Raw genomic sequence first — 26,349 nt, 5'->3', positions numbered from 1 at the left:
TCTCCTGTAATTGTATAGCAGGTACCTAGGATTATAATATGCTTATACATGTTAAAACAAAACAGCTTTGTGCACTAACATTCTGAGATTTTAAGTAAATAGATAGGTTTGAATTAAAGTACATTTTGAAGAGAAAGGGGAGTTATTGGTTAATGGGGACAGAGTTTCACTTTGGGATGATGAAAGCTCTAGAAATGGACAGTAGTAGCATTTGTCTTACAATGTTGTGAATGTACTTAATGACACTGAAATATACGCTTAAAATGGTTAGAAGATAAATTTTATGTATATTTTACACATATATACAGTATATTTAAAATCTGATTCATGTGCAAAACAGAAAAAGAGACACAGATGTACAGAACAGACTTGTGGACTCTGTGGGGGAAGGCGAGGGTGGGATGTTTCGAGAGAACAGCATTGAAACATGTATATTATCTAGGGTGAAACAGATCACCAGCCCAGGTTGGATGCATGAGACAAGTGCTCGGGCCTGGTGCACTGGAAAGACTCAGAGGGATTGGGTAGAGAGGGAGGTGGGAGGGGGGATCGGGATGGGGAACACATGTAAATCCATGGCTGATTCATGTCAATGTATGACAAAACCCACTACAATATTGTAAAGTAATTAGCCTCCAACTAATAAAAATAAATGAAAAAGTAAAATAAAATAAAATCTGATTCATGGATTTTCCTCTGTAAGTGATTCTTCCTCTCCATGAACAAGAGCTGGCATTTAGTATTTAACCATAATGTATGCTCTTTATTCATTTAGTGTGTGTTATATACTTATACTATGTTAGGTATACATTCTATGTATAAAAAATTTCTGAACAATAGTTTTTAACTGACTCCAGCTTTTTTTAGTTATGTGATCTTTTATAAGGTATTCAATCCCTCAAAACTTTTGTCGGCACTCATGTGTGTGTGCTAAGTTGCTTCAGTTGTGTTCAACTTTCTGTAACCGTGTGGACTATATCCTACCAGGCTCTGTCCATGAGGTTCTCCATGCTCATACTAAAGTGGATTGCCATGCCCTCCTTCAGGGTATTTTCCCGACCCAGGAACCCATGTCTCATTATGTTTCCTGCATTAGCAGACAGGTTCTTTACCACTAGCACCACCTGGGAAGACATACCAACCTCACCTGAACCCTAGTTCCAGCCCTGGGATCCTAGACACAGGCTAACCAACAGATCCTGTCTCAGATTTGTTGGTATAAAAACACAGGAGGAACCAGCCCCATGCAGACAGCAGCCTGAGGGTCACACCAGTCCCTTCTGTCCTCACCACTGACAGATGAAGGTCTGTCTACTCCGGAGCTATGTGTGAAATAATTATAATAATGCCTAATCAAAAGATTGTTATAAGCAGTAGTTAATATAAACGTTTTTATCAAGAAAATGAATATTATTCATATTAAGCAGTTAGCACACAAGGAAATGCATAGAGAGCACTCAAGAAATTATAACTGCTAGGACTTTTTATTAAACATTGCAGATGAATTAACACCAGAGTTACTTTCAGTTCTTGGTTCTGTTTTGGGGGCTGCATATTTGAGTTACATCTTATAGTCAGAGCCTGCAATCTCTGTTTATTTGGCTTCCTTGACTGCTATACATGATATATACAGAGGATCCTGTGAACCCTATGTTTGATTTCTTAGAGCCCCTCTAGGTGCAAGCCTCCTAGGCCTTGCACCAGTGGCTTTCTCAACAGACTTATGAAGCAAGGTAAACAGAGAAAGACGACAGACATGTAACATGCTGGTATTTATGTAAAACAACTGTTATTGCCCAGCTGTCCCCAAAATAGTTCTAACACCTTTCAGATTTAGATAGCCTCTTTACTGATAAATCCCATCGGAGATTTAAGCAATGACTATTGATCAAAAGGGCTTCCCAAGTGGTGCAGTGGTAAAGAATCTGCCTGCCAATTCAGGAGACCCAGGTTAGAGCCCTGGTTTGGGAAGATTCCTTGGAGGAGGAAATGGCAACCCACTCCCATATTCTTACCTGAAAAATTCAATGGACAGAGAAGCCTGATGGGCTATAGTCCCAGCTGATCATGCTCACATTGATCATAAAGGTTAACCAGTGTTTTTCAAAGTATAAATATACTTTTTTCACATCATTTATGTACTTATACCCTGCTTCATTTACAAGAGAATTTGAGGTGGTTACTTGATTGCTATTATCATCATCTTATTGAAATGCAAAATAGCTAGACCAAAGAGACCTCAAAAGTTTGTCTCCTGTATCTTGTCTCCCCAGGCAGCTTGTGCCTTGGTTGCAGTCATCAGGTGTCCTAGCACAAGCTTGTGATTCCTCTGGTGGTGATCCATGCCAGTATTTCACATCACTGTTTTTAAGGAAATCAAGTATTTTCTGTTTTAAAAAGATTTAGTACAATTGTTTTGTTTTGTTTCATTTTAGTTAATATGGTCTCTCCTAAAGTAATTCTCAAATTGCCTGACACTGAAGGCCAAGCACATGGAGGGAAATGGAAATAGCATGAAACGGATAAATATGTCAGTTTTCATATATTTATCCAAAAACCTAAAATTCAAAAATGTTATATGCAGTCACACACTGAGCACTGTAACTTAAGCTGGAGCACACTTCTGAAATCTGATAGGAACGATATTGTAAAGCTTAATTATATTTTTATGACCGATGCCATCTGTGCATTTGTTCTGCTTACAATAGTAATAGAGTATTCAAAAAAAAACAATACATTTAGTCTGCAGTGCAGTCGTCTTATTGCAAATGCATCAAGGCAAATTATCTCTTTATCATTTCAGATCCTGTTCTTGTATTGTGGATTTTTGTATCTATTTCAAATTAGAAAAACTTACTAATTAGCAGAAAAACAACCACAAACCATATGTGGTTGATTCAAACAGAAGATACAATACTCATTTTTATTTCTTGAAACAAATTCTAACTTAGATGAGAGAAAATATTATAAATTTTTAATGTACAATAGTATATGACTTAAAGATTATTTTCTAATGATTAAAAATTAAGACTTTTGAAGTCACCATATAAAATGTATCTATATTTAGTTGTATTACTATTGAAAGTGAAAGTGTTAGTCTCACAGTTGTGTCCGACTCTTTGCAATCGCCCAGTTGTTTCCGATTCTTTGCGACCCAGTGGACTGTGGCCCACCAGGCTCTTCTGTCCACAGAATCCTCCAGGCAAGAATACTGGAGGGGGTTCAGTTCAGTTCAGTTCATTCGCTCGGTCCTGTCCAACACTTTCCGACCCCGTGGACTACATCACACCACTCCCCTGTCCATCACCAGCTCCTGGAGCTTGCCCACACTCATGTCCATCAAGTTCAGTAATGCCATCCAACCATCTCATCTGTCATCCCCTTCTCCTCCTGCCTTCAGTCTTTCCCAGAATCAGGGGCTTTTCAGATGAGTCAGTTCTTCGCATCAGATCGCCAGAGTATTAGAGCTGTAGCTTCAGCATCAGGCCTTCCAGTGAATATTCAAGAATGATTTCCTTTTGGATTTACTGGTTGGATCTCCTTGCAGTTCAAGAGACTCTCAAGAGTCTTCTCCAACACCACAGTTCAAAGGCATCAATTCTTTGGCACTCAGCTTTCTTTATGGTGCAACTCTCACATCCATACATGACCACTGGAAAAACCACAGCCTTGACTATACGAACCTTTGTCAACAAAGTAATGTCACTGCTTTTTAATATACTGCCTAGGATGGTCCTATCTTTTCTTCCAAGGAGCAGGTGTCTTTTAACTTCATGACCGCAGCCGCCATCTGCAGTGATTTTGGAGCCCAAGAAAATAAAGTCTATCACTATTTCCGTTGTTTCCCCATCTGTTTGCCATGAAGTGATGGGACCAGATGCCATGATCTGAGTTTTCTGAATGTTGAGTTTTAAGCCAGCTTTTTCCCTCTCCTCTTTCACTTTCATCAAGAGGCTCTTTAGTTCCTCTTCACTTTCTGCCATAAGGGTGGTGTCATCTGCATATCTGAGGTTATTGATATTTCTCCCAGCAATCTTGATCCCATCTTGTGCTTCATCCAGCCCGGCATTTCTCATGATGTACTCTGCGTATAAGTTAAATAAGCAGGGTGACAATATACAGCCTTGACGTACTCCTTTCTCAATTTGGAATCAGTCTATTGTTCTATGTCCAGTTCTATCTGTTGCTTCTTGACCTGCATACAGATTTCTCAGGAGGCAGTTAAGGTGATCTGGTATTCCCATCTCTTTAAGAATTTTCCACAGTTTGTGTTGATCTACACAGTCAAAGGCTTTGATATAATCAGTAAAGCAGAAGTGGATGTTTTTCTGAAATTTTCTTGGTTTTTTTTTTTCCTATGATCCAGCAGATGTTGGCTGTTTTATCTCTGGTTCCTCTGCCTTTTCTAAATCCATCTTGAACATCTGGAAGTTCTCTGTTCACGTACTGTTGAAGCCTCACTTGGAGAATTTTGAGCATTACTTTGCTAGCGTGTGAGATGAGTGCAATTGTGCGATAGTTTGAACATTCTTTGGCATTACCCTTCTTTGGGATTGGAATGAAAACTGACTTTTTCCAGTCCTGTGGCCACTGCTGAATTTTCCAAATTCAGCATGCTGAATATTGAGTGTATTGATATTACAATATTGATGCTGACATAGTGAGTCTAGCACTTTCACGGCATCATCTTTTAGGATTTGAAATAGCTCAACTGGAATTCCATCACCTCCACTAGCTTTGTTCATAGTGATGCTTCTTAAGGCCCACTTGACTTCACATTCCAGGATGTCTGGCTCTAGGTGAGTGATCACACCATCGTGGTTATCTGGGTCATAAGAACTTTTTTGTATATTTCTTCTGTGTATTCTTGCCACTTCTTCTTAATATATTCTGCTTCTGTTAGGTCCATACCATTTCTGTTCTTTATTGTGCCCATCTTTGCATGAAATGTTCCCTTGGTATCTCTAATTTTCTTGAAGAGATCCCTAGTCTTTCCCATTCTATTGTTTTCCTCTATTTCTTTACATTGACCACTGAGGAAGGCTTTCTTATCTCTCCAGAAAATATTACTTAAGTTAAAATTTCTCTGCAAATGTAGTCAGTTATTGTTATCTCTTAATAAGTGATACTGATGGTTATGGCTTATTTTTAATTTTATTCTTTGGATGGAAAAAATAGGCCACCATTATCAAAAGGAATATTAATTTCTCTAGAGGCAAGAAATATGTATTAAATTAATCTTTGTGTTGTTTAAATATCACAAATGTTTGACATTCTGCATGTCAAACTTTCAGGGTGAAGTATGTTTAAATATAATGCCTCATGATAACTTCCTTTACAAAGTATAACTTATACATGCACATATATGAAATAAATCTTAAAATTCCTATTACTTGGAATACTGTATAATATCCTTGATGTTCAGCTGAAGATATCAGCTACTCAAAGGTTTCATTTTACCAGGTATAATCTATTGAAAGTACACTTTTATTTACAACAAATATTGAATTATCTTTGTGTGTCATAAGTATGGAAAATTTAATGCACTCATGTATCAGTACTGCTGCCTGTTCTATAACAATGTGTTATTTTATGTTTTCTGTGATTCACATATCATATATAATTTCATGGCAGGATTGATTGATTCTCCTTTAATAACTGGTGCTTTCTTTTCTCTTTACATTATACAACTAACACATGACTAAGTCTGTATTAGTTTCCTAGTGCTGCTATAGCAAATTAACACAAATTTAATGGTTAAAATAACCCAAATGTATTAAGTTGTAGTTCTGAGGATCTGTGTAAAATCAGTCTCACTGGACCAAGATGAAGATGTCAGCAAGTCTTGTTCCTTCTGGAGCCTCTCTTCTAGTGAAGAATCAATCCATTCCTTGCCTTTGCCAGTTCTAGAGGCTGCCAGCATGTCTTAGCTCGTGGCCATGGCGCTCAAGGCCTTTGCTTTCTTCATCACATTGCCTTCTCTCTGGCTTTGACCCTCCTGCCCTCCTCATGTAAGGATTCTTAGGATTATACTGGGCCCAGGACAATCTCCCTCTCTCTCAATCCTTAACTTAATCACATCTGAAAATTCTCCTTTGTCATGTGTAGCATAGTCACAGTTTCCAGGGATTAGGACCATGGATATCTTTGGTGGTAAGCCTGGACATTATACAGCTTACCACACATCCTTTTATTTCTTTGTTTTAATTTCTTAAAATGGCATTGTTCTCTTCTTGCCCTTGCTGTTGAGTCTTCTTGAGGTACGTTTTACATTTTCCCTAACCTAGATAATTCCGTCTACACCCATCAGAATAATTTCTACAACCAGGAAACTTTCTGCAACTTCACTGACTAAATTCTCCTCTTATATACACTCAAAACAACCAAGTACTTCTGTAGCACTTAGCAGCTTGTTATTTTTATGCTTATTGGTGGAATTCTTTGAAGTTTTTGACCCCAAAATATCTTATTAACTCTTTAAAGGTATACACCATGAATTTGTCATTTTTTTTCCTTATCTTTGTATTTCCATAAATGTTTGTAAAGGAGTGAGTAGTCATTGATTGCACAATTTATAAAAGTATTATTCCTAAACATTTTGTGAGGATTTTTTCTCACAATTGTGAATGGAATCCTTTTTTTGTTTCATTACATTTTTTAATTGATGCTTAAATGTTGATCTTGTATTTGGTTACTTTTTTGATTTTGGAATTAGACATCAGTCTTTGTTCCTGATTTAAATGTGATTTACTGTATTGTCTTATCATTAAAAAAGGGAATTTGTTTTAGATACTTGGAAGTATACTTTCCGGTAAAAGGTGCTTCATTCTATTTTCTAGCTTAAGAATTTTTAAGTATTTCTTCTGCTACTAATTTTTCTCCTTCTGTCTTTTAACATAATAAATCACCATTTTTATATGCAAATTGCTTTCTCCCTGCCATTCTTTTTCTTCTCTTCTGTAATGCCTGTTACAGAGATGTTGAATTTTCTAGCTCAGATGTCCGTATCTTTTAACTTTTCTCCATTTGATTTTTTTTTTGCCCTTTTGATTTATATCCAACAAGAATTCTTTTACCCTGTATTTTCTAGCTCACTAATTCCTTCTTTTGTGTTCATTTTGTTAGTCAGTTGAACTTTTTTTATTTTGGCAGTCACATTCTAATTTTCCATGCTTCTAGTGGTTCTTTTCCTAACACCACATCTTATTAACCATTTGAGGATATTAATTCTATTATAAAGTAATCTTCCATGTGCTTTATATAAACTATTTCATTATGTATAAGTTCTGTTTCTTGAGTATCCATGATTACTTATATGTTTAAATGTTGGGTGATTCTTGATTAGACTTTTGTCTTTGTATTTGAGGTGAATATGGATCTTGTGTGGATCTATTTCTTTTTACTGTAACCTGTCTTATTCTTTGTCTGGAGTCATGGGGAATGATAGGGTATGTTCCAAGGTGGAAAAAGCTAGTTGTTGTCTTCTGGGAGTGGGTTTCTTAGTGCCTTGGGGAATTTAATATTTAATAGCTACATGAGATTATTGTCTTAATTCTTGAATTTTATTTTTAAAGAATTTATAGAAGACTAAATAAAAAGAATTTATATCAGTAATGTAAACTAGTGAACCAGTAACTCCATATTTTATTCCTATGCTCTCTTTGTGTTTATTAATCTGATTTCTCATTTATTTATCTTAAGAGTTTATTTTCTGTTCCCTATGCTTAGTGTTATCCTCTGGGCAGTTTTTTCCTTTGTTCTTGATATACACCAAAGCCATTAAAGAATTTCGTCTCATCTCAGATGTTTTTCATATAAGCCTCTGACATATAACTCTGATATTTAAATTTAGATAATTTAGATTTTAAAATTTTAGCAACATGCAATTCAAGGCAGAATTTTAAAAACCAGTTCTCAGTTATCTACAAGTATATATCCACATTTCAGATTATCAGCATCATAGATTTCAAGTTTTTATTGACAGTATCACATTATTTCCTTAACTGAGGATCTTTTCACATAAATATTATATGAGGTATTTAAAATAGTCAAACTCATAGAAGGTGAAAATAGAATGGTGGTTGTCAAGAACCAGGGAGAGGAGGAAATGGGGAATTGTTCAGTGAGTATAAAATTATTGTTATGCAAGATGAGTAAGTTCTAGAGATCTCCTTAAGGCATAGTACTTACAGTTAACAATACTGCATTATATACTTTAAAATGTGTTAAGAGGATGGATCTCATGTTAAATGTTCTTACAATCCCCTCCAAACAAAATCACTACAGAAGAATACAAGGATATTTTTGGATATGATGTATATGTTTAGTTATTTGATTGTAGTGATGGTATTAAGGTGTATACAAATGTCCAAACTCATCAAGATGTATACATTAATTTTGTACAATTTCTTGTATATCAATTATACCTCAACAAAGCTGAATAAATACAGAAATAAAATACTTGTTTTTCATAATCTGACCAGCTCTAGAACAGAAAAGGTTATCAGGTGGTCTCAGTAAGGTGAATGCCAATTGTATAAACTGGTTATTTTATTTTATTTTATTTTATTTTGTTATTGAAGTATAGTTCATTTACAGTGCTGTGTTATTAATATTTTCAGGTGCTTTTTTAAATTCAACTAGCACATCAGTACAGATGCCCTAAGAGAGACTGCTAGTTTTTCCCAGCAGTGGGAAAGATTTAAGCAATAAAGTTACAGAAGCCAGCTATCTTCTAGCTTCTTCCTAAGAAAGTCACAATAAAAACAATGCTAGAGCACATTTTAAATCAATTATACTTTTTTCTCTAAACTGCTTATTTAGAGTATTCATGCGTAAGGTCTTCACTGTTAGTATGACCAATTGAATAAATATGCAAGGGAAATTGTTATTGACATTCCCAATTTTATTTGAAATTAAAATGTGATTTATTTCCCCATTTTCCTTTTGCATATGAAATTAAAATATAGACTTCTTTGGCAGCACATTCTTTTGGTCTTTAAAACATTGAAACCTAATTCCAACTCTTTGAAAGGGGTGCTTTAATTAATTGACTGTATTAGATTTCCTACTATTTAATACTTCTAGGATCCATACCTCCTACCATTCAGTATTTTCAGTATTTGAGTCAAAATCATTTGATTGATAGAATATAAGCTCAAAATGGGCTATTGCTAGTTTGGGGTTCACTGGAAACTATGAACACATCATGATGTGTAACTGTGAACACATCATGCATACAACAACTTGGTATCCGTTGGGAATAAAATTATGAGAGCCACATTAGAAACCAGATTAGAAATACCTTTACCCAGGATTTTCAATCCAAAGGACTTTATCTCCAAGAAAAGTCTTAGGAGGCCTGTCTCCAGGGAGGTGTAATGCCTACTGAAAGAGCCAAGGAAGTGTGAAGTGCCTGATATATGCAAGTGGCTGATACTAAAACCCTCTAAATTTGCTCCCTGTCTCCAAGAGGGAGTTTATCAAGGCAATTAATACACCACACTTTGGTGTTTGCAGACGTGGATTTTAGTCCCAGCTCTGCCGCTTACTAATTGTCTAGCTATAAGCAAGTATCTTGGGCTTCCTGGTGGCTCAGACAGTAAAGAATCTGCCTGCAATGCAGGAGATCCAGGTTCGTTCTCTGGGTCAGGAAGATTCCCCTGGAGAAGGGAATGGCTACCAATTTTGCCTGGAGAATTCCATGGACAGAGGAGCCTGGTGGGCTACAGTCCATGGGGTCACAAAGAGTCAGACGAGACTGAGTGACTAACACTTTCACTTTCAAGAAAGTATCTTACTTGAATTCTGAGTCCCTTTTTCCTCATCTTGAGTAAAAAGGGTAATGGAAAAAAGAAAAAAATAAACTACCTTCTTCCAAGCATTAGATGATAAAAAGGTATATGAATTGTCCACTACAATAACTGGCACATCTTATTCAATATTTATTGCCTACAGTAATAAGATCGTTGCTACTACAAAGTGTGTGTGCATGCTTAGTTGCTCAGTTGTATCTGACTCTTGGCAACCCATGGACTGTAGCCTACCAGACTCCTCTGTCCATGTGATTTCCCAGGCAAGAATATGGAGTGGGTTGTCATTTCCTCCTTCAGGGGATCCTCTCAACCCAGGAATTGAACCCCCATCTCCTGCAACTCCTATATTGCAAGTGGATTCTTCTACCACTGAGCCATCAGGTAGGCCCCCATATAAACCAGGTATTCAATAAATATTTGTTGAATACATGCATTAGAGAAAGGAGGTTATTGTTGATTGACCAGAACTAGCAGATCAGCATTGTGGAGAAGAGATGATGTTTTGAAATGAATCTTGAAAATGAGCACAATTTATATAGCCAGAGAAAAAAAATGCATTTTAGGTTGGAGTTGAAAATGATAAGTTAACAGGTATGAATTAACTAAAACACAATGAGTAAACACAATAGTTAAGAATGAAGTCATTTAATTTTAAGAAAAAATAGGCCATTTTTAAAATAAACTCACACCTCTTCATTTTACAGACGTGAAAAGTGAGACCCAGATAGCAATAGAATCAGAATTAGAATTCATGTCTCTTCTATACCATGTATCTAACAGAGCTAATCATCCCTTAATAGGGATGATTAGAGGCCATGACTTTAGGCTGTCAGTTTCAGGAAGGAGGCATTAGATGAGGAGGTAACTACAAGCAACAAGCTATTTAGGAAGCAATTGTGAAAATCCAAGCCCAAAGTTATAGGGAAACAAGAGACAGACTAAAAGGAAACGTGTGTTTTATTATGCTCTTTTAGATTGGATATGAATATGTATTGTTACCATAACCATCGGCCAAGAAGAAAACTGGTTATGGTAGATATAACATTCTGATACACTCTAACTCAAAGGACATGGTATTAAAATCAGAACCATATGTAAATATCAAAAGCAAAATGTACTTATTTCTAGATATCCTTTTCAAAAAGGCAAACATTTTCATAAACCTAAGGATAATCAAAAACTTATCTAGGATACTTCTGAAAATGAAGACACCCTGTGTGCCCCGTGGTGTTAGGTGCCCTTAGAACAAATCATAAACAGAAGAGCCATAGACAAGTAAACCTTTCAAAAGTGGGCTGACGGTTTCTGACAGCAATATAAAGCCATCGTTCAGAGCCAGTAATTCAGTCAGGCCCATCTGAATCATTTCCTCCATAAATTGTCTTTAGTGGAAATGTAAGAAAAAGCACCAGTGAACTAATAATTATCTCCTCTTTGTCATCAGGATGGCCCAGGTTAAGAAAATGCCACCTTAAAATTAATTCCATATTTTTTTTTTTACATCTACCTGGATTTTTTCTGTTTTTCATTTCATAAAATATAGCACATTCATATGTGATCTGTTTTTCTTCTATACATATAGGTCTAGAAAATAAGTATGATAATAAAGATAAATTGGTACCTCAGATTTATTTTAGACTCTGTAATTTTTAAATCAAATATTTTGACCAAGTTAACCACATTAGTCATTTATTTAATAGACTGGTAGATACAGCTCTTAGTCTTTTTATTATTTTCCTCCATTTTAATAAAAAAATATATATGATGAATTAAATCATAAAGCTGCAAATTAAAACTGGCCCATATTACAACTTCATATTAATGATACAGCTGATGAGAATAAGTATCAATAACCTAAAGATGCCTAGTGCTAAGGACAAAGGTGGCATTTTACATTTTTATTAACACTTGTAATTTTCTCCTGCTTGATTTCTTTTAGGCCAAGCCCAATTTCTGCTAAACCATGGGTCAGTGAGCTCGTGCTGATTCTCATATGAATGATGGGCTTGATTTTGCAAAGATAACACCAACTATCAATACCTAGGTCTTGCTACCATTATGAACAACCTAGAATAGGACAGTGTGCATTTGAACATGTTGTTTCCTTTACTTTTACTATCTATGGTAATCCTGGACACCATCAGAATTGTGTATATTTCTGAAGCATTACATTTTTAAATGTTTTTAATGTTTAGTAACAAAGCAGTATAAAACAAGCATCATATTGTCATACGTATTTGTTATCTTTCCTTATTAAAAGTCATAGGCAGAAAAAAAGAATACACCTTAAATGGTTTTAATAAGGTAAAGTTTTACATTTAGTAAATGATCCCTTACAAACAAATCTAAGTGTAAGAACAACAGAGTTTCACCAGAATGTGATGCGTATCTGCTTTAGTAGCTTTTCTACATCCACCCAAGCGAAAACAATATTATATTAATAAATCATAAGAGGTTTCTATTAGCTTGATAAATAAGCACATTTAAAATACAAGTTAGAAAAGGATTTGTTTAAATACTTTAAATAGTCTTTGTCATAACCATTCTAGTGATGCCCGATACAATTTTCATTTTTCAAATGTTTTTGGTAGAAATTTAATCTTTGAAAATATTAATAACAGCTTACAGCAGGTAAGCTATAAAATAACACTGGATGCTGTCTATTTAGTTTCTGGTTGAAAAAGCACAGCAGTACTTTAGTTCATTACCTTTGAAAAAAACAGTAACAAGATAATACAGCTGCCTCTGATTAAGATGTAAATTCTTTCTAATTAGAATGTAAATTCTTACATTTAAATGAAGACATCAATTGTCAGGATGCCATATGATATCTTATTCCACCTTGCCTGAATGCAGCCCTCACTGCTCATCTATGGCACTAAAATAGTTTTGCAATCCCTTTGTTCCCTGATTCTTGTAATATTCTCTCTTCATGTTCCCTTTTCACATTGCTTTTGTTTGTTTTCCCCCTTGCATCTGATATTGTTGTGCCTTGGGATTTTGCAGAAATTTGGAATGAAAATTGAGTTCACTCAGTGCCAGTATTTGCTTGTGCCTCAATTACTTCTGCTGAATTTTCCTCAATGCAAATCAGGCAGGTTGCATAAAGTGGTGCATGTATTTGAAATAATTAATTTTCCGTAAAATGATGGATCAAGTCCAATCAACCTTCATGAAATCTAAATAATAGAATAGAGAATTAGAAATTAATTAACATTTTGTGTTGTTAATACTTTGCAGTATAAACTGCTGATAGTAAGTTTTACTATTATGATAACTTTTTCTTTATTAAATGTTGATGAAAACCTTCTGCCTCAATCACTTCTTGCCAGAAATATGCTAACAAGGAATCCTGTATCAATAACATTAAGCAAAGGTTTCAAAGATTACAGCAACAATTAACTGGTGAATTGAATTAATCATGCTTCTCTTTACTGAGCAATAGTGAAAGTTTTGTCTTGAATAATGTACACTAATTCACTGTTATATTAGATGAGGCCATGAACCTTTGAGCACAGTATCATATCTTTTACATCATGTTTCTTAAACCAAAAGAGGTAGAACTTTAAAGGAAAAACCAATTCAACCAACTTTGCAGTGAAAGCTGGAAAGGAGAAACCTAGAAACTGAAAGCATGCTTTACAGATTAGAAGGGGGCCTCCCTTTCTTTTAACATTTCATTACAGAAAATTTCAAGCATAGAGAAAAGTAGAAGCTAATAAAATGAACCCCTATATGCCCATCAGATATCATCAGTCATAAAGGAACCAAGAGGAAAACAAGACATACAACCTGAAATAATAATGAATAACATGCAAATAAGAGAATAATGGGCAATGGAAGGTAAAATGCAGGTGGAATATATAAGTGCTACGGAAGCTTAGAGAAAGAGATTAGTTTGTGTTGAAGGGGCAGAGAAGAAAAGACAGAGCATTCCAACCAGACTGGAGATAGCATAAAACAGAAATGAGCAGAGCCTGCAATAGTCTATTTAATATACAAGAAACTGGCATGTTTTGATCAGAAGTTTTGTATTTGTACATAAAAGTGGTTAAGTTTGATAAGATGGAGGGATTTGAGAGCTAGACAATGAAGTTTACTACTAATTAGCTAAAGAAATATTTTAGGCTTCGAAATGACAGTGTCCAAAATACCTTCTCCTTGTCCAAACAAAAATTTTTCCTGTTATAATTAAAATTCTTGCCTTATTCTTTGCTGATCATGTTCACAAATAGGAGGACATTTCTGATGACTAAAGAATAAACTGCAAAGAAAAAATTTTGTTTCCAGTATAGTTAATTAAAAACATGTTAGAAATAAATCTATAATAATTTTACTATATTATATTGCATTTTACTTGACTTCTGTACCTGGTATAATCAAGAGAAATATCACTGTTGGTATTCATATGGTTACTTGAAAGTTGTTTAAAATCATAATTTAGCTGTTTTGCACAATTCCAAATCTGTGACCTTATTTACATGCATTCTTGCTATTGTTTGTTGTTCAGTCGCTCAGTTGTGTCCCGACTCCTTGTGACCCCATGAACAGCAGCACACCAGGCTTCCCTTTCCTTCACCTTTTCCCGGATTCTGTTGCCCCCTTCTCCTCCTGCATTCAATCTTTCCCAGCATCAGGGTCTTTTCCAGTGATTCGGCTCTTTGCATCAGGTGGCTAAAGTATTGGAGCTTCAGCTTCAGTATGAGTCCTTCCAATAAATATTCTGATTTCCTTTAGGAGTAACTGGTTTCATCTCCTTGCTGTCCAAGGGACTTCTGTCAAGTGTCTTCTCCAACACCACAGTTCGAAGGCATCAGTTCTTCAGCGCTCAACTTTTTTATTGTCCAGCTCTCATATCCATACATGACTACTAGAGAAACCATAGCTTTGACTATATGGAACTTTGTTTGCTAAGTAATGTCTCTGCTTTTTAATATGCTCTGTGGGTTTGTCATAGCTTTTCTTCCAAGGAGCAAGCATCTTTTAATTCATGGCTGCAGGCACCATCTGCAGCGATTTTGGAGCCCAAGAAAATAAAGTTGGTCACTGTTTCTATTATTTCTCCGTCTATTTGCCATGAAGTGATGGGACCAGGTGCCATGATCTTTGTTTTTTGAATGTTGAGTTTTAAGCCAGCTTTTTCACTCTCCTCTTTCACCTTCATCAAGAGGCTCTTGAGTTGCTGTTCACTTTCTGCCATTAGGGTGGTGTCATCTGCAAATCTGAGGCTATTGATATTTCTCCTGTACTGATACTGGTACACTCTTGCTATACCATTGTTGTTATAACAAATTCAGTTCAGTTCAGTTCAGTCTCTCAATCATGTCCAGTTCTTTGCGACCCCATGAATCGTAGCACGCCAGGCCTCCCTGTCCATCACCAACTCCCAGAGTTTACTCAAACTCATGTCCATCGAGTCAGTGATGCCATCCAGCCATCTCATCCTCTGTTGTCCCTTCTCCTCCTGCCCCCAATCCGTCCCAGCATCAGGGTCTTACTATACACTTAATGGCTTAAACAATGCAAATTTATTTTCTTGCTGTTCTAGAAGACAGAAATCCAAGATGCATCTTACAGAGCTAAAATCAAGGGATCAGGAGAGCTGAGTTCATTCCAGACGCCCTAGAAGAGAATCCAGTTCCTTGCCTTTTCCAGCTTCTAGTGGCTGTCTGCATTCCTGGTTCATGACCCCATTCCTCCACTTCAAAGCCAGCTACAGTGGACCAGGTCCTCCTTATATTGCTGTCACTCTGCTTCTGTCTTCTACCTGTCTTTCACTTTTGAGGGCACTCGTGATTACTCCAGGCCCACTGGGAGAAACCTGAGTAATCTCCCTACTTTGAAGTCAACTGATTAGTAACCTTAATTCCAACTGTAACCTTAATTCCCCTTTGCCATGTAAAGTTACATATTATAGATTCTGAGGATTAGGATGTAGACATCCTTGAGGGACCGTTATTCTGTCTACCATACATTAATTTCATATTTGCTCATCAGTAGGCTTCCCTGGTGGTAGATGGTACAGAATCCAGCTACAGTGCAGGAGAGCTGGGTTCGATCCCTGGATTGGGAAAATCCCCTGAGGAGGGCATGGCAACACATTCCAATATTCTTGCCTGGAGAATCCCCATGGTCAGAGGAGCCTGGCAGACTACAGTCATGGGGTTACAAAGAGTTGGACACAACTGAGTAACTAAGCACAGCCATACACTGATAGACCATGGAGATAGAACTTTTTTTTTGTAACAGAACTATTTCATTAGCTCAGAAAGATTTTTTTCCTCTCAGTTAAAATAAAACTAATGGTTATTTCAACTCATTTTGAGAAAAAGAAAAATCTCAATAATTGCACTACCAAATGTAAGCACTTTTACACAATTGTATACTAAAATCAGTCATTGAAGACTTGACCCAAAAATTATGTTTCAAAGAAGTGAGTAAGAAGTTAGCATTTTTTGAGTATTTACTATGTGGCAGACATTCTCATAAACATTTTAGACATTATGTTGCCTTGTAATCTCTGTGTGTGTGTGTTTAGTCACTCATTCATATTTGACTCTGCAACCCCATGGACTGTAGCCCACCAGGCTCCTCTGTCCATGGAATTCTCCAGGCAAGAATATTGGAGCGGTTAGCCATTTCCTTCTCCAGAAGATCTTCCAGACCCAGGGATCAAACCCAGGCCTCCTGCATTGCAGGTGGATTCTTTACCCTCTGAGCCACCAGGGAAGCCCTTTAATCTTTAAACACCCCTATAATTAATTGTATTTTACTCCTTTTGATGATAAGGAAGCTGAAGCTGGAAGACTAGGTAACTTCACAGATGACATTCAAAGAGACCCCAGGGTCTGAATGCTGAATTCTGTAAAGCGTCAGTTATATCCATCAATCCACAAACATTTTCTCAGTATCAGTTAGGATCGAGGCATTCAAAGTATTATGGAATCAACAAGCAAGTAGAAGATATAGTCTCTGGCTTCAAAGAATTTGCAGTCTATTTGTACAAATAAGGCAAAAACACATAGTAGTATAGTATCTGGTTTTAAGCATGGACTCGGGCAGCCTTGGTTTATCTTTCACTGTATAGGAGATTGGTTTCCAATGTCATTTCACAGATTAACTCTATGTGCCAGCCCAGGATCTGGCACATAGCAAGACTCAGTAAATGATATCTGCCATTACTGTAATAAAGTTCTAACAGTACAAGGGAAAATAGGAATCCAATAAAAGAAAAGCTAATTGTCAATTGAGTGATTTCATGTTAAACTCACAAGTGTATTTATAAGGATTTCTTGTATTTAGAAATATCATGAGTGGCAGTATAGTATAGTACACTATCTCTGAAAGAAAGCCTAGTTTCAAATTCCATCTCTTTACTGATTTATCTATGCCTCAGTTTCCTCATTTTTATAAAATGAAGATGAATATAGCACCTGCATCATAGAATTGATGAGAGGATTAAATGAGTAAGCAAAATGCTTTGAAGAGTATCTGGCGTATAATAAGTGACACATCAGTGTTATTATTAGTATAAGGATACCTTGTGTAGCCCATCCTCCGTGGCACATTGTAGCTGACAGTGATGGTAAAGAATACATGTGGTCTCACTTTCCCACAGCCATATATGTGATTTATATAACTGGGCAGCATCACTGATAGAATGGACATCGAGCAAGGACAGATCACAGGCCTGCAAGTGTGCCTAGCAGTGTGTTTTGAGTAATAAAAAATGACAAATGCTCTCAATTTCTATCCTTGACTAGATGAGGACCCAAAGTAATGGCAGATGAAGTAGACTAAGTGCTAAAATGAGAGTGAACTGACTCCAGCACAGTAGGAAATCAGAGAAAGGGGCAATCATTACAGATCCTATCACCTTACTAGAGACAGTAAGACTTGAACTAAACCTGCAATAATGGGTGGGATTTTATTGACTAGAGAGAAGACAGTGGAAAATTCTGAATATAAGAGACTGTCCCAAGACAGGAATCTCATGTATTTTTGTTCTAATCTTTCTCCAAAGCTTCTAATAAACAGCTACAAAGAAAGGAAAAAGTGAATGAGGAGGCCAGGAATGTCATAAATCCATGAAATCATAAATGAGATTTAAGAATAAGGGATCTTATGGATAAAATTTACTGGTTTCAGGAACTTGGGTAGAAGAGATTTACATCTTTATTTTCACTAACTTCCCACTGAAATTTGGTATTTTCTTAATTATGAATATAGGTAGCAAACCACAGTAGGATTGGCAGTAACTGTGGCTTTGTCAATAAAAATCACAAATTTTTGTGTATGAGTCTACATATGTTTTAACTATGCAGGTATCTCAAAATATCATTTATGTTCATCTCCTTTGGTAGATATTAGTCCCACTGCTATTCTTGTTATTTAAGAGTTAATTTTTTAAAAACACAGATATTGCTGAAGACATTTATTATTTGATAACATTTAAGAGTTTGTTTCCTTTTTTAATCTAACCTAAAATCTGTATTTTATTTTATACATTTAAAATCATTATTCTGAAAGAAGTTAATTGGCTTTACCACATTGCCAAAGGAAGTCATGGCACATATATAGTGCTTCTATTTATGGACCTGAAAATATATTAGTTTTTTAGTTGACTCTTTGAACTTACGATCAACCAAAATCCCTTTTTTGCATATTAGTTTAGGCTATTTATATTTATTCCCTAATATAGACAACTAGCATTACTACCCAGCCAATGGCTGGAACTAATTGAAAAATATGAAATTCTTATAGCAACATTTTATAAAACTTTCTAAATACTTAAATATAGAACTTAATATTAATGACCTGAGGTGATGTCTTATAAGATATCTTCCTTATGCAGATATATCTGCCAAAAAAATGTATATAATTTTTTGTTTCCCATTTTATTGAGAGTATCAATAACAAAAAATAGTTTATGGTTTACAATATAATGATTTGATCAATATATTTATTGCAAAATGATTACCACAATAATATCCTAATAGTTAATATCCTTCACCTTACATGTTATATGTTTTTTTAATGTGAACTTTAAGATTTACTCTCTTAGCAACTTTCAAATATACATTACACTGTTGTTAAGTCTAGTCACCATGCTGTACATTACATCCCAGAACATATATTTTATAACTGAAAGCTTACGCTGTTTGACCACATTCACCTATTTCCCCCTACCCCTTGCCTCTAACAATCACCAGTCTGATATTTGTTTCTTTAAGTTCAGTTTTTATAGATTCCACCTATTTGTGAGATCATACAGTATTTGTCTTTTCTCTGTTCGACTCATTTCACTTAGTATAAGGCCCTTAGGTTATATCCATATCACAAATGGCAAAATTTTTTTTCTTTTACAGCTGAGTAATATTCCTTTGTGTATGTATGCTACATGTTATTCACCCATTCATCCGTCAGGGGACATTTAAGTTGTTTCCATGTCTTGGTTATTAAGAAAAAAGAACTTACTTACAGCAAACATGGGAGTAAAAATACCTTTTCAGGGTATTAGCCTCATGTCCTTCCAGTATATATCCAGAAGTAGAATTTCTGGATCATGTGATACTTCAACCAGTTTATATTCCCTGAACAGTGTACAAGAGTTCCCTTTTCTCCACAGCCTTGACAATGTTTGTTATCTCTTCTTTTTGATGACAGCCATTCTAATAGTTGTGAGGTAGTATCTCATTGTAGTTTTGATTTCATTTCCTTAATGGTTAGTGACGTTGAACACCTTCTCATGTACCATTTGTATGTCTTGTTTTGGAAAATGTCTCTTCAGTTCTGTTACCCTGCCCATTTTTTTAACCAGAATATGTTGGTTTTTGTATATGAGTTGTATGAGTTCTTTATATTAACTCCTTGTCACATTTATGATTTGCAAATATTTTCCTCCATTCTCTAGACTGCCATTTCATTTTCTTGATGGTTTCATTTTCTATACAGAAGTTTTTGGTTTAATGTAGGCCCACTTGTTTATTTTTGCTTTAATTGTCTTTGCTTTTAATGTCTAAAACAAAAAATCATTGCCAAGACCAATGTCAAGGAGCTTAACCGCTTTGTTTTCTTTCAGGAATTTTATGGTTTCACATCTTAGAATAGCCAAGTCTTTAGTCCATTTTTGTTGATTTTGTCTATGGCCAAAGATAGGGGACCAGTTTCATTTTGTTGCAGGTGACTCTCCGGTTTCTCAGACTCTTCATTTCCCCCTTTACACATTCTTGACTCCTTTATCAAAAACTAATTGACCATAAGTATGTGGGTTTATTTCTATTGCATTGATCTTTGTGTTTTTTATGCCAATACCATTTATTTGTTTCTTCAGTTTCTTTCTTCAATGTCTTATGGTCATCAGTGTATAGATCTTTCACCTCCAGGGTTAAATTTATTCATTTGTAGCCTTCATTTTGTTAGTGTGGTGTATCACATTGATTAATTTGTGGATGTTGAATCATCCTTGCATCCTTGAAATAAATCCCACTTGACCATGGGATTGTATGATCTTTTTAATGTACTTAATATACACAGGTATCCTGCCAAACAAAAATTATATATTCCTTTTAAAAACACTGGTGCTTTTTTATTTGTTTTGTAGGGTAGGAGATAGAGAAGGGTTGTTCTGGTTATCGTTTCTGTACAACAAACCACCCCGAAACTTAGTGATGTAAAAAATTAACTTTATTATAGCCAAGCTTTCTGTGTGTCAGGTTTTGAACAGGGGGCTGCAGTTATGTTCCCTGTATGTACTGTGCCATGGTCATCTGGGTTCCCAGTTGGAAAAATTTGAAAACTTAAGATAGGAATCAGCTAGGAGCATGTCGTGGTACAGGCACCATCCGTGTGAATTAAAAGTTGAGGCTGTCCTTTGGAGCACCTGTGTGTAGTCTTTCCATGTGACCCAGGCTTCCTCACAACATGATAGCCTCTCTTTATATGGTGGCTGAACTGGTTAGATGGCAGTTCAGAAGTCCAAAAGCAAACGTCCTAGAAAACAAGGCAGAAGCTGCCCTGCCTTTTAGAAGCGAACAGCTTCATCACAAACAGCTTCCCCGTGACTCAGCTGGTAAAGAGTCCGCCTGCAGTGCGGGAGACCTGGGTTCAGTCCCTGGGTTGGCAAGATCCCCTGGAGAAGGGAACGGCTACCCACTCCAGTATTCTGGCCCAGAGAATTCCATGGACTGTATAGTCCATGGGGTTGCAAAGAGTCGGACAGGACTGAGCGACTTTCACTTTCACCACAAAGGATCACATCTGTGATACTTGATTGATTGAAACAGTCACAAGACCACTCAGATTCACGGGGAGAAGAGTTAAACCTGCCCCTGCACAAGATCAGATTGTACAAGAGCATGTGGAATGGATGATGCAGTATAGTTATCTTTCGAAAATATAATCTGCTCCTACAAGTAGGTACAAAACTGTGGTAGTTCTTAAGTATTTGAACCCATTATCTGCAGTGACACAGTTTTGTGGAATGATTACAGATGCAACTGTCATTTGTCCAAATAAGATTTGAAGTTGAGGCTTATAATTGCTATCTATTATTCTAGTAACAGAATTTCTCAATTTATTAGGGTTGGAGGAAGTGTCTGTGTCTTTTCCAAATTGGAAATTTTTATTTTTCCAAAATTTGTAACTATGTTTGTCAGCAGAAGATCTGAAAGCCACAAGTGTTTTCTGACACATGTAAGAGTGAAAGGTAAAATAAAAACAAAAGTTCCATTTTTCTCCACTAAAAGCTTTGATGTATTAAGTAACAATAAGGCTGAATTGTACAGTATGTGAGTTATATCACAATAAATCTTTTTTTATAAGAAAAGGACCCATATGTAAATATTGACTTCTAGCTAATGATATACATGCCAAAGTGATTAAAGTGTACTAATGTCTGCAGTTTAAAATTCGCCAAAAATAAGGTGGATTGGTAGATGTATAGGTATTTAGAAAGGTGATAAAGCAAGTGTAGAAAAAGGTTAATTAAACAATACAGGTGGTGTATATATGAGTGTTCTCTCAGAAACTTCTTTGAACTTTCTGTGTTTGATATTTCACAATACAGTACTGGGAAACATTAGGAAGCACCACTCACTGCATAATCACTAGGATAAACTTAAAAAGTTTGATTTTTTTTTCTTTTCAGGTATTCTCTTCATTAAAAGTTCTGACATGGTTTTGATGACATAGGTTAAGTTATATTAACTATCCTGTCACCATTTTTATTCAAATAATTGTATAAATTACTTGAATTATAATTTCAAGTAATTGAAATTTCAAGTAAGTAATTGTAAAACACAGAAGCGAAGAGTTAGAAAACCTTAGCACAGTTCTGTGATTGCAAAGTCAGAAACTTTGAAGACAAATGATTATAATTAACTTGATTTGCCACTGGAAAAACTGAAACTCTGAATTTAATGTGTAAACAGAATATGGTCTCTGTTCAAATGCTGTTTGCCCTACTAAAACCTTACCCCTCTTTTTTTCTCTCCAGGCAATTACTTTTAATTTTTTTCCTTCTCTTTGACCTCAGCAATATGTTCCCTGTTTACATTATTCATGGAATCATGAAGGGTCACTATTGTCTACCCAATCCCAAAATAGTTTGGCACTTTTTCAAATTGTTTTGCTTGAGTTGTACTGAGTGGTAACCCGCTGACGCAGGCACACAGTCCAGCGACTCTTGTGCTCTAGTCAGGCCAGAAAAAGATGAAAGGACTGAAGTGTCTTTCAGTTGCTAAGTGAATGAATAGTCGGTAAGGAACAACAAAACTTTAGAATTTTGTCAGTCCTTTGGTAAAATGTGGACTCACCGAGACATTTACACCTTAACTGATAATGGTGCTGGCTGATGAGTTGCGGTCACTGAGAAGATTTAAAATGCCCCTCTTAAATGTCCACTGGTGACTGGTACCAGCTGTGACACGCTATGCAAAAACCCTTGCACTTATGAAACGTAAGCAGCATAGCTAGGAAGGAAATTTGGAGAGGATACCGGGGCATGAGCAGATTCGCACTGCAAGCTAAAGCAAAAGGAAGATAAGTGCCAAGGACCAGATGGAATGAAGTCATGTTCCCCTGGCTCTCTCGCCCAGCCTGAGAAGCCAGGCCAGGGGAGTTCGTGATCACGGTGCAGGAACGGGGGCTTCTGCTCGGTGCTGAGCACCCCATCCCCCAGAATGCAGTTCTATATGCTCCTTACTCCCGGTTCTGTATTAACTGGATTTGTACCTGAAGCTTGGCAGCTTTGGAAGCTGATTCATATTTTGTTCTGCTTAAGACTTTGACTTCCAAGTACACATTCAGGCTTGGTTTGCCTAGCCTCGTGTTTACATGGTTGAGCGCTACCCTGGAAAGATGTACTCTGAAGCTAGTATGAAGTCAGTGACATGCCTTCAGCAATCATAAGGAAGTTCTGAAGTTTCTGTTTCAAGATTTTGACATGTCAGCATGTGTAAAATCTAGTCTGATGCCAAAATGCCTTATGCCAACAGGCTTCTTTTGATCTTGGTGTGCAAGAGTTTCCTTGCGGCTACTAACCTGTTGCCTTGAAAAGAAACAGAAAATTATAAGATTATGGTCTGTAACATAGGTTGTAGGCACAAGTATAATTAGTACTATAACCCAGCATTACTTTGATGTTACTTTGGGGTTGTTAGGATTTTTAACTAGGTTGGCTTTATTTTTTAAAATCTATTTTCTAAAACTGTGCCTTCATCTCCTGATTTTCCATTCAACCCAAGATGATGCCTCCTGACTGCTCAGCTGGAATCTGGATTTGCCTTCTTTCATTCAGCATACTTTTGAACCAGTGGCAAGTCTTCTTGTGGGGAATATTTGGGGTAGCAAATTCTAATTTGGCAGCACCCTAGGGACATTAATCAATCAGAAAATATAAATGAGCAAATCATTTCTCTGATGAAATGGTTCGACTGAGACTAATATTGAAACAAAAAAACATCCAAATGTTGACCAAACTAAAAACACAGGTGCAATTCACAAGATCCAGGGTACTATTGATTTTGTTTTTAGATGCTGATTACTTATAATCTAAATAATTGGCAATAACTTATGTTTTAATACTAATGAGTTCACTTTCACTACTTGCTCCCTGATGGCGTAGTCCTCTCCATTGCCTTCCTCACTTTTAGTATCTGACCACCTCCTCCTGATACACAGCCCCATTGGCAGCACCTTCCATAATATAGTGCTGTGGAAAATATTGATTAAAATTTGGGGTCAAAAATTACAATGTAACTGTAGTTTGTATCAATGCTATAAACGTACCTTGTAATTCAAGTATATAAATAACTGAAATACTCCTTAAATAAAAAGTACAGTTATCCAAGTTTGCTTTTGGAAAGAAGACTTCCCACAGGAAACTTTTAAAAATATTATTTTGTTGTTGTTGTTTGTTTTCAGTTTTTATTCTTTTGTCCAAAATGCTAATGATTAAGGCTTGTGCTATGCTTAGCCACTCAGTTGTTTCCAACTCTTTGCACCCCCATGAACTGCAGCCCGCCAGGCTCTGCTGTCCGTGGAGATTCTCCAGGCAAGAATACTGGAGTACGTTGCCATGCCCTGCAGGGGATCTTCCCAACCCAGGGATCGAACCCAGGTCTCCTGCATTGCAGGCAGATTCTTTACCAGCTGAGCTACCCGGGAAGCCCAATGATTAAGACTTGAGGGATCAAGAAAGAGATAGTACTTGATTTCTACCAAATGGATTAAAGAGAATGGTAGTCTTGAAAATACTGAGCTCGTATGCGTTTTTTTAAGGCATTCATTTTAAAACTCATGTATGATATTTACAGTTACCATTGTCTATATTCAGATAGTTTTGTTACCTGCCATATGTGACTTCTCAGGGATAATGCTTTGTAAAAGTGCCTACTATAAAAGGCTTTTATGGAAAAAAATAAACTTTGCAGGCAGGACAGGCTACACAGTTTGTGAGGCCCAAGGAAAATGGAATTGTGGAGCCCTTGTTCAAAAAATTGGGAAAAAAAGTACCATTAAATGTACTAAAATGTGCAGCTTTCTTTCTTTCTTCCATGGTCTCTCTCAGCCTATAGTGGGGTTTGCATTTGCTAGTTTAGGGTGTGCTCCTCCAGGCACATGGATACTGTCAGAGCACAGACTGTCAGGGGCCCCCGGGGGTCTCAGCCCACGGCTTAAGGCATAAACCACCCATCAGACTTCGGGTTTTCCCTACTCCAACCACTTGAGACTGTATCTTGGTCAGAGGTGAGAAAATGAGCCGGGTACCTCCCCTTCCCATAGCCCCACAGCCGCAACCCACACTGGATGGGAACTGCAGACTTTACACTGGACCATGACAGCTACTTGGGTCAGAGGTGGGCAAGAAGCTTGCCTACTTGGGTCAGAGGTGGGCAAGAAGCCTGGGGCCCACCAAATGCTCTGAAGCATAGCCAGCCCTGGACAGGACAGCTGTGTCCATGTCCCCACTTCATAACCAGTGGTCACCTGATCATGGACCTTCTTCCACATCTCTTTTCTTATAAAGTAGCTTCCTTCATTAGATCCAACTTTGTGTAGGATTCCATTATTGATAATTAAGCATCTCATGTATCAGTGAAGTGAAACCCAGCAGGCCAGAAATGTAAACCCATGTTGGAACAGCTCTCTGGTACTTTATTTAAAAATGTTAAGTTGTTATTATAGGCTTTCTAGTTGATTTCAGTGAGACAGCTGATGCACTGTAAGATAATTTATCAGAATTATTTCTCTTTGGTTTCTGTGTGTCTAGCCCAGTGCCTGATACTGTTTCCCACCTCACAATGTCATGGGGTACACACCATCCTTGCCGCATTCCATATCCATATCCTGAGTCTGCCTGAACAGGGGCAGAAAGCAACAACATTCACTGCAGAGAGAGAGGGCAGAGAGCTAGAGGCTGGGAAGAGGAGACTGCAGTGTAGCCATCCCTCCGCACATTCTCCATTGTCCCACCAGGCTTGTGCCTTACAGAATACAAATTCGAAGATTGAATTAAGAATTTCAAGGTGGCAATCATAGAGCATTAAACCCCAAGCCTTTCTTGGTGACATCTATGAAGCTGCCTGCAGGCTAAACCAAATCTCCCTGTATAATAAGATAATGACTAACGTCAATTATGCCAGGTACTGTTCTAAGCACTTTACAGGTATTAATTCATTAAACCTCAGAAAAATTTATGAAGTATGTGCCATCGTTTATCCCCATTTTACAGATGAAATAACATATCTAAGGACTCTCTGTAATAAAGGGTACACTGAAAATTCAAACCCAGAAAGTCTGGCTCCCAGAGGTCTTTGCTGGACAACTGAAAGAGTAAATAACTGAGTCACTAACTCAAAAAAGCAAATCGTGATTGTAAACACCGGGCAGTGTTGGTAGCTTTGTCTTAAAGCAGATTTCTAGAACATAAAATCCTGATTGGTTGTAGGTTATTGTTCGGTTGCTCAGTCATGTTCAACTGTTTGCAACTCCGTGGGCTGCCGCACGCCAGGCTTCCCTGTCCTACCCTATC

The 26,349-nt window shown here is 36.7% G+C and overlaps 1 protein-coding gene across 3 annotated transcripts in view; it reads left to right on the top strand.

Annotated features, from left to right (window-relative positions):
- ELP4 (elongator acetyltransferase complex subunit 4) overlaps nt 1-26,349 on the top strand; it is a 223,181-nt gene that overhangs the window by 143,733 nt on the left and 53,099 nt on the right. The window contains exon 10 of one of the 3 annotated variants that reach the window (XM_070473222.1): nt 10,113-10,196. The exons of 1 other annotated variant lie outside the window; for it this stretch is intronic. In XM_070473222.1, the coding sequence (XP_070329323.1) occupies nt 10,113-10,196 (84 nt within the window). Of the gene's footprint in view, nt 1-10,075; nt 10,197-26,349 lie in introns of all 3 variants that reach the window. One more of the 3 variants, XM_070473221.1, reaches the window with a different exon arrangement.

The sequence above is a fragment of the Odocoileus virginianus genome, chromosome 10 (genome assembly GCF_023699985.2).
Source record: "Odocoileus virginianus isolate 20LAN1187 ecotype Illinois chromosome 10, Ovbor_1.2, whole genome shotgun sequence".
Lineage (NCBI taxonomy): Eukaryota > Metazoa > Chordata > Mammalia > Artiodactyla > Cervidae > Odocoileus > Odocoileus virginianus.
The sequence above is the reverse complement of the archived record's forward strand: the minus strand, read 5'-3'. Positions and strand labels throughout refer to the sequence as shown.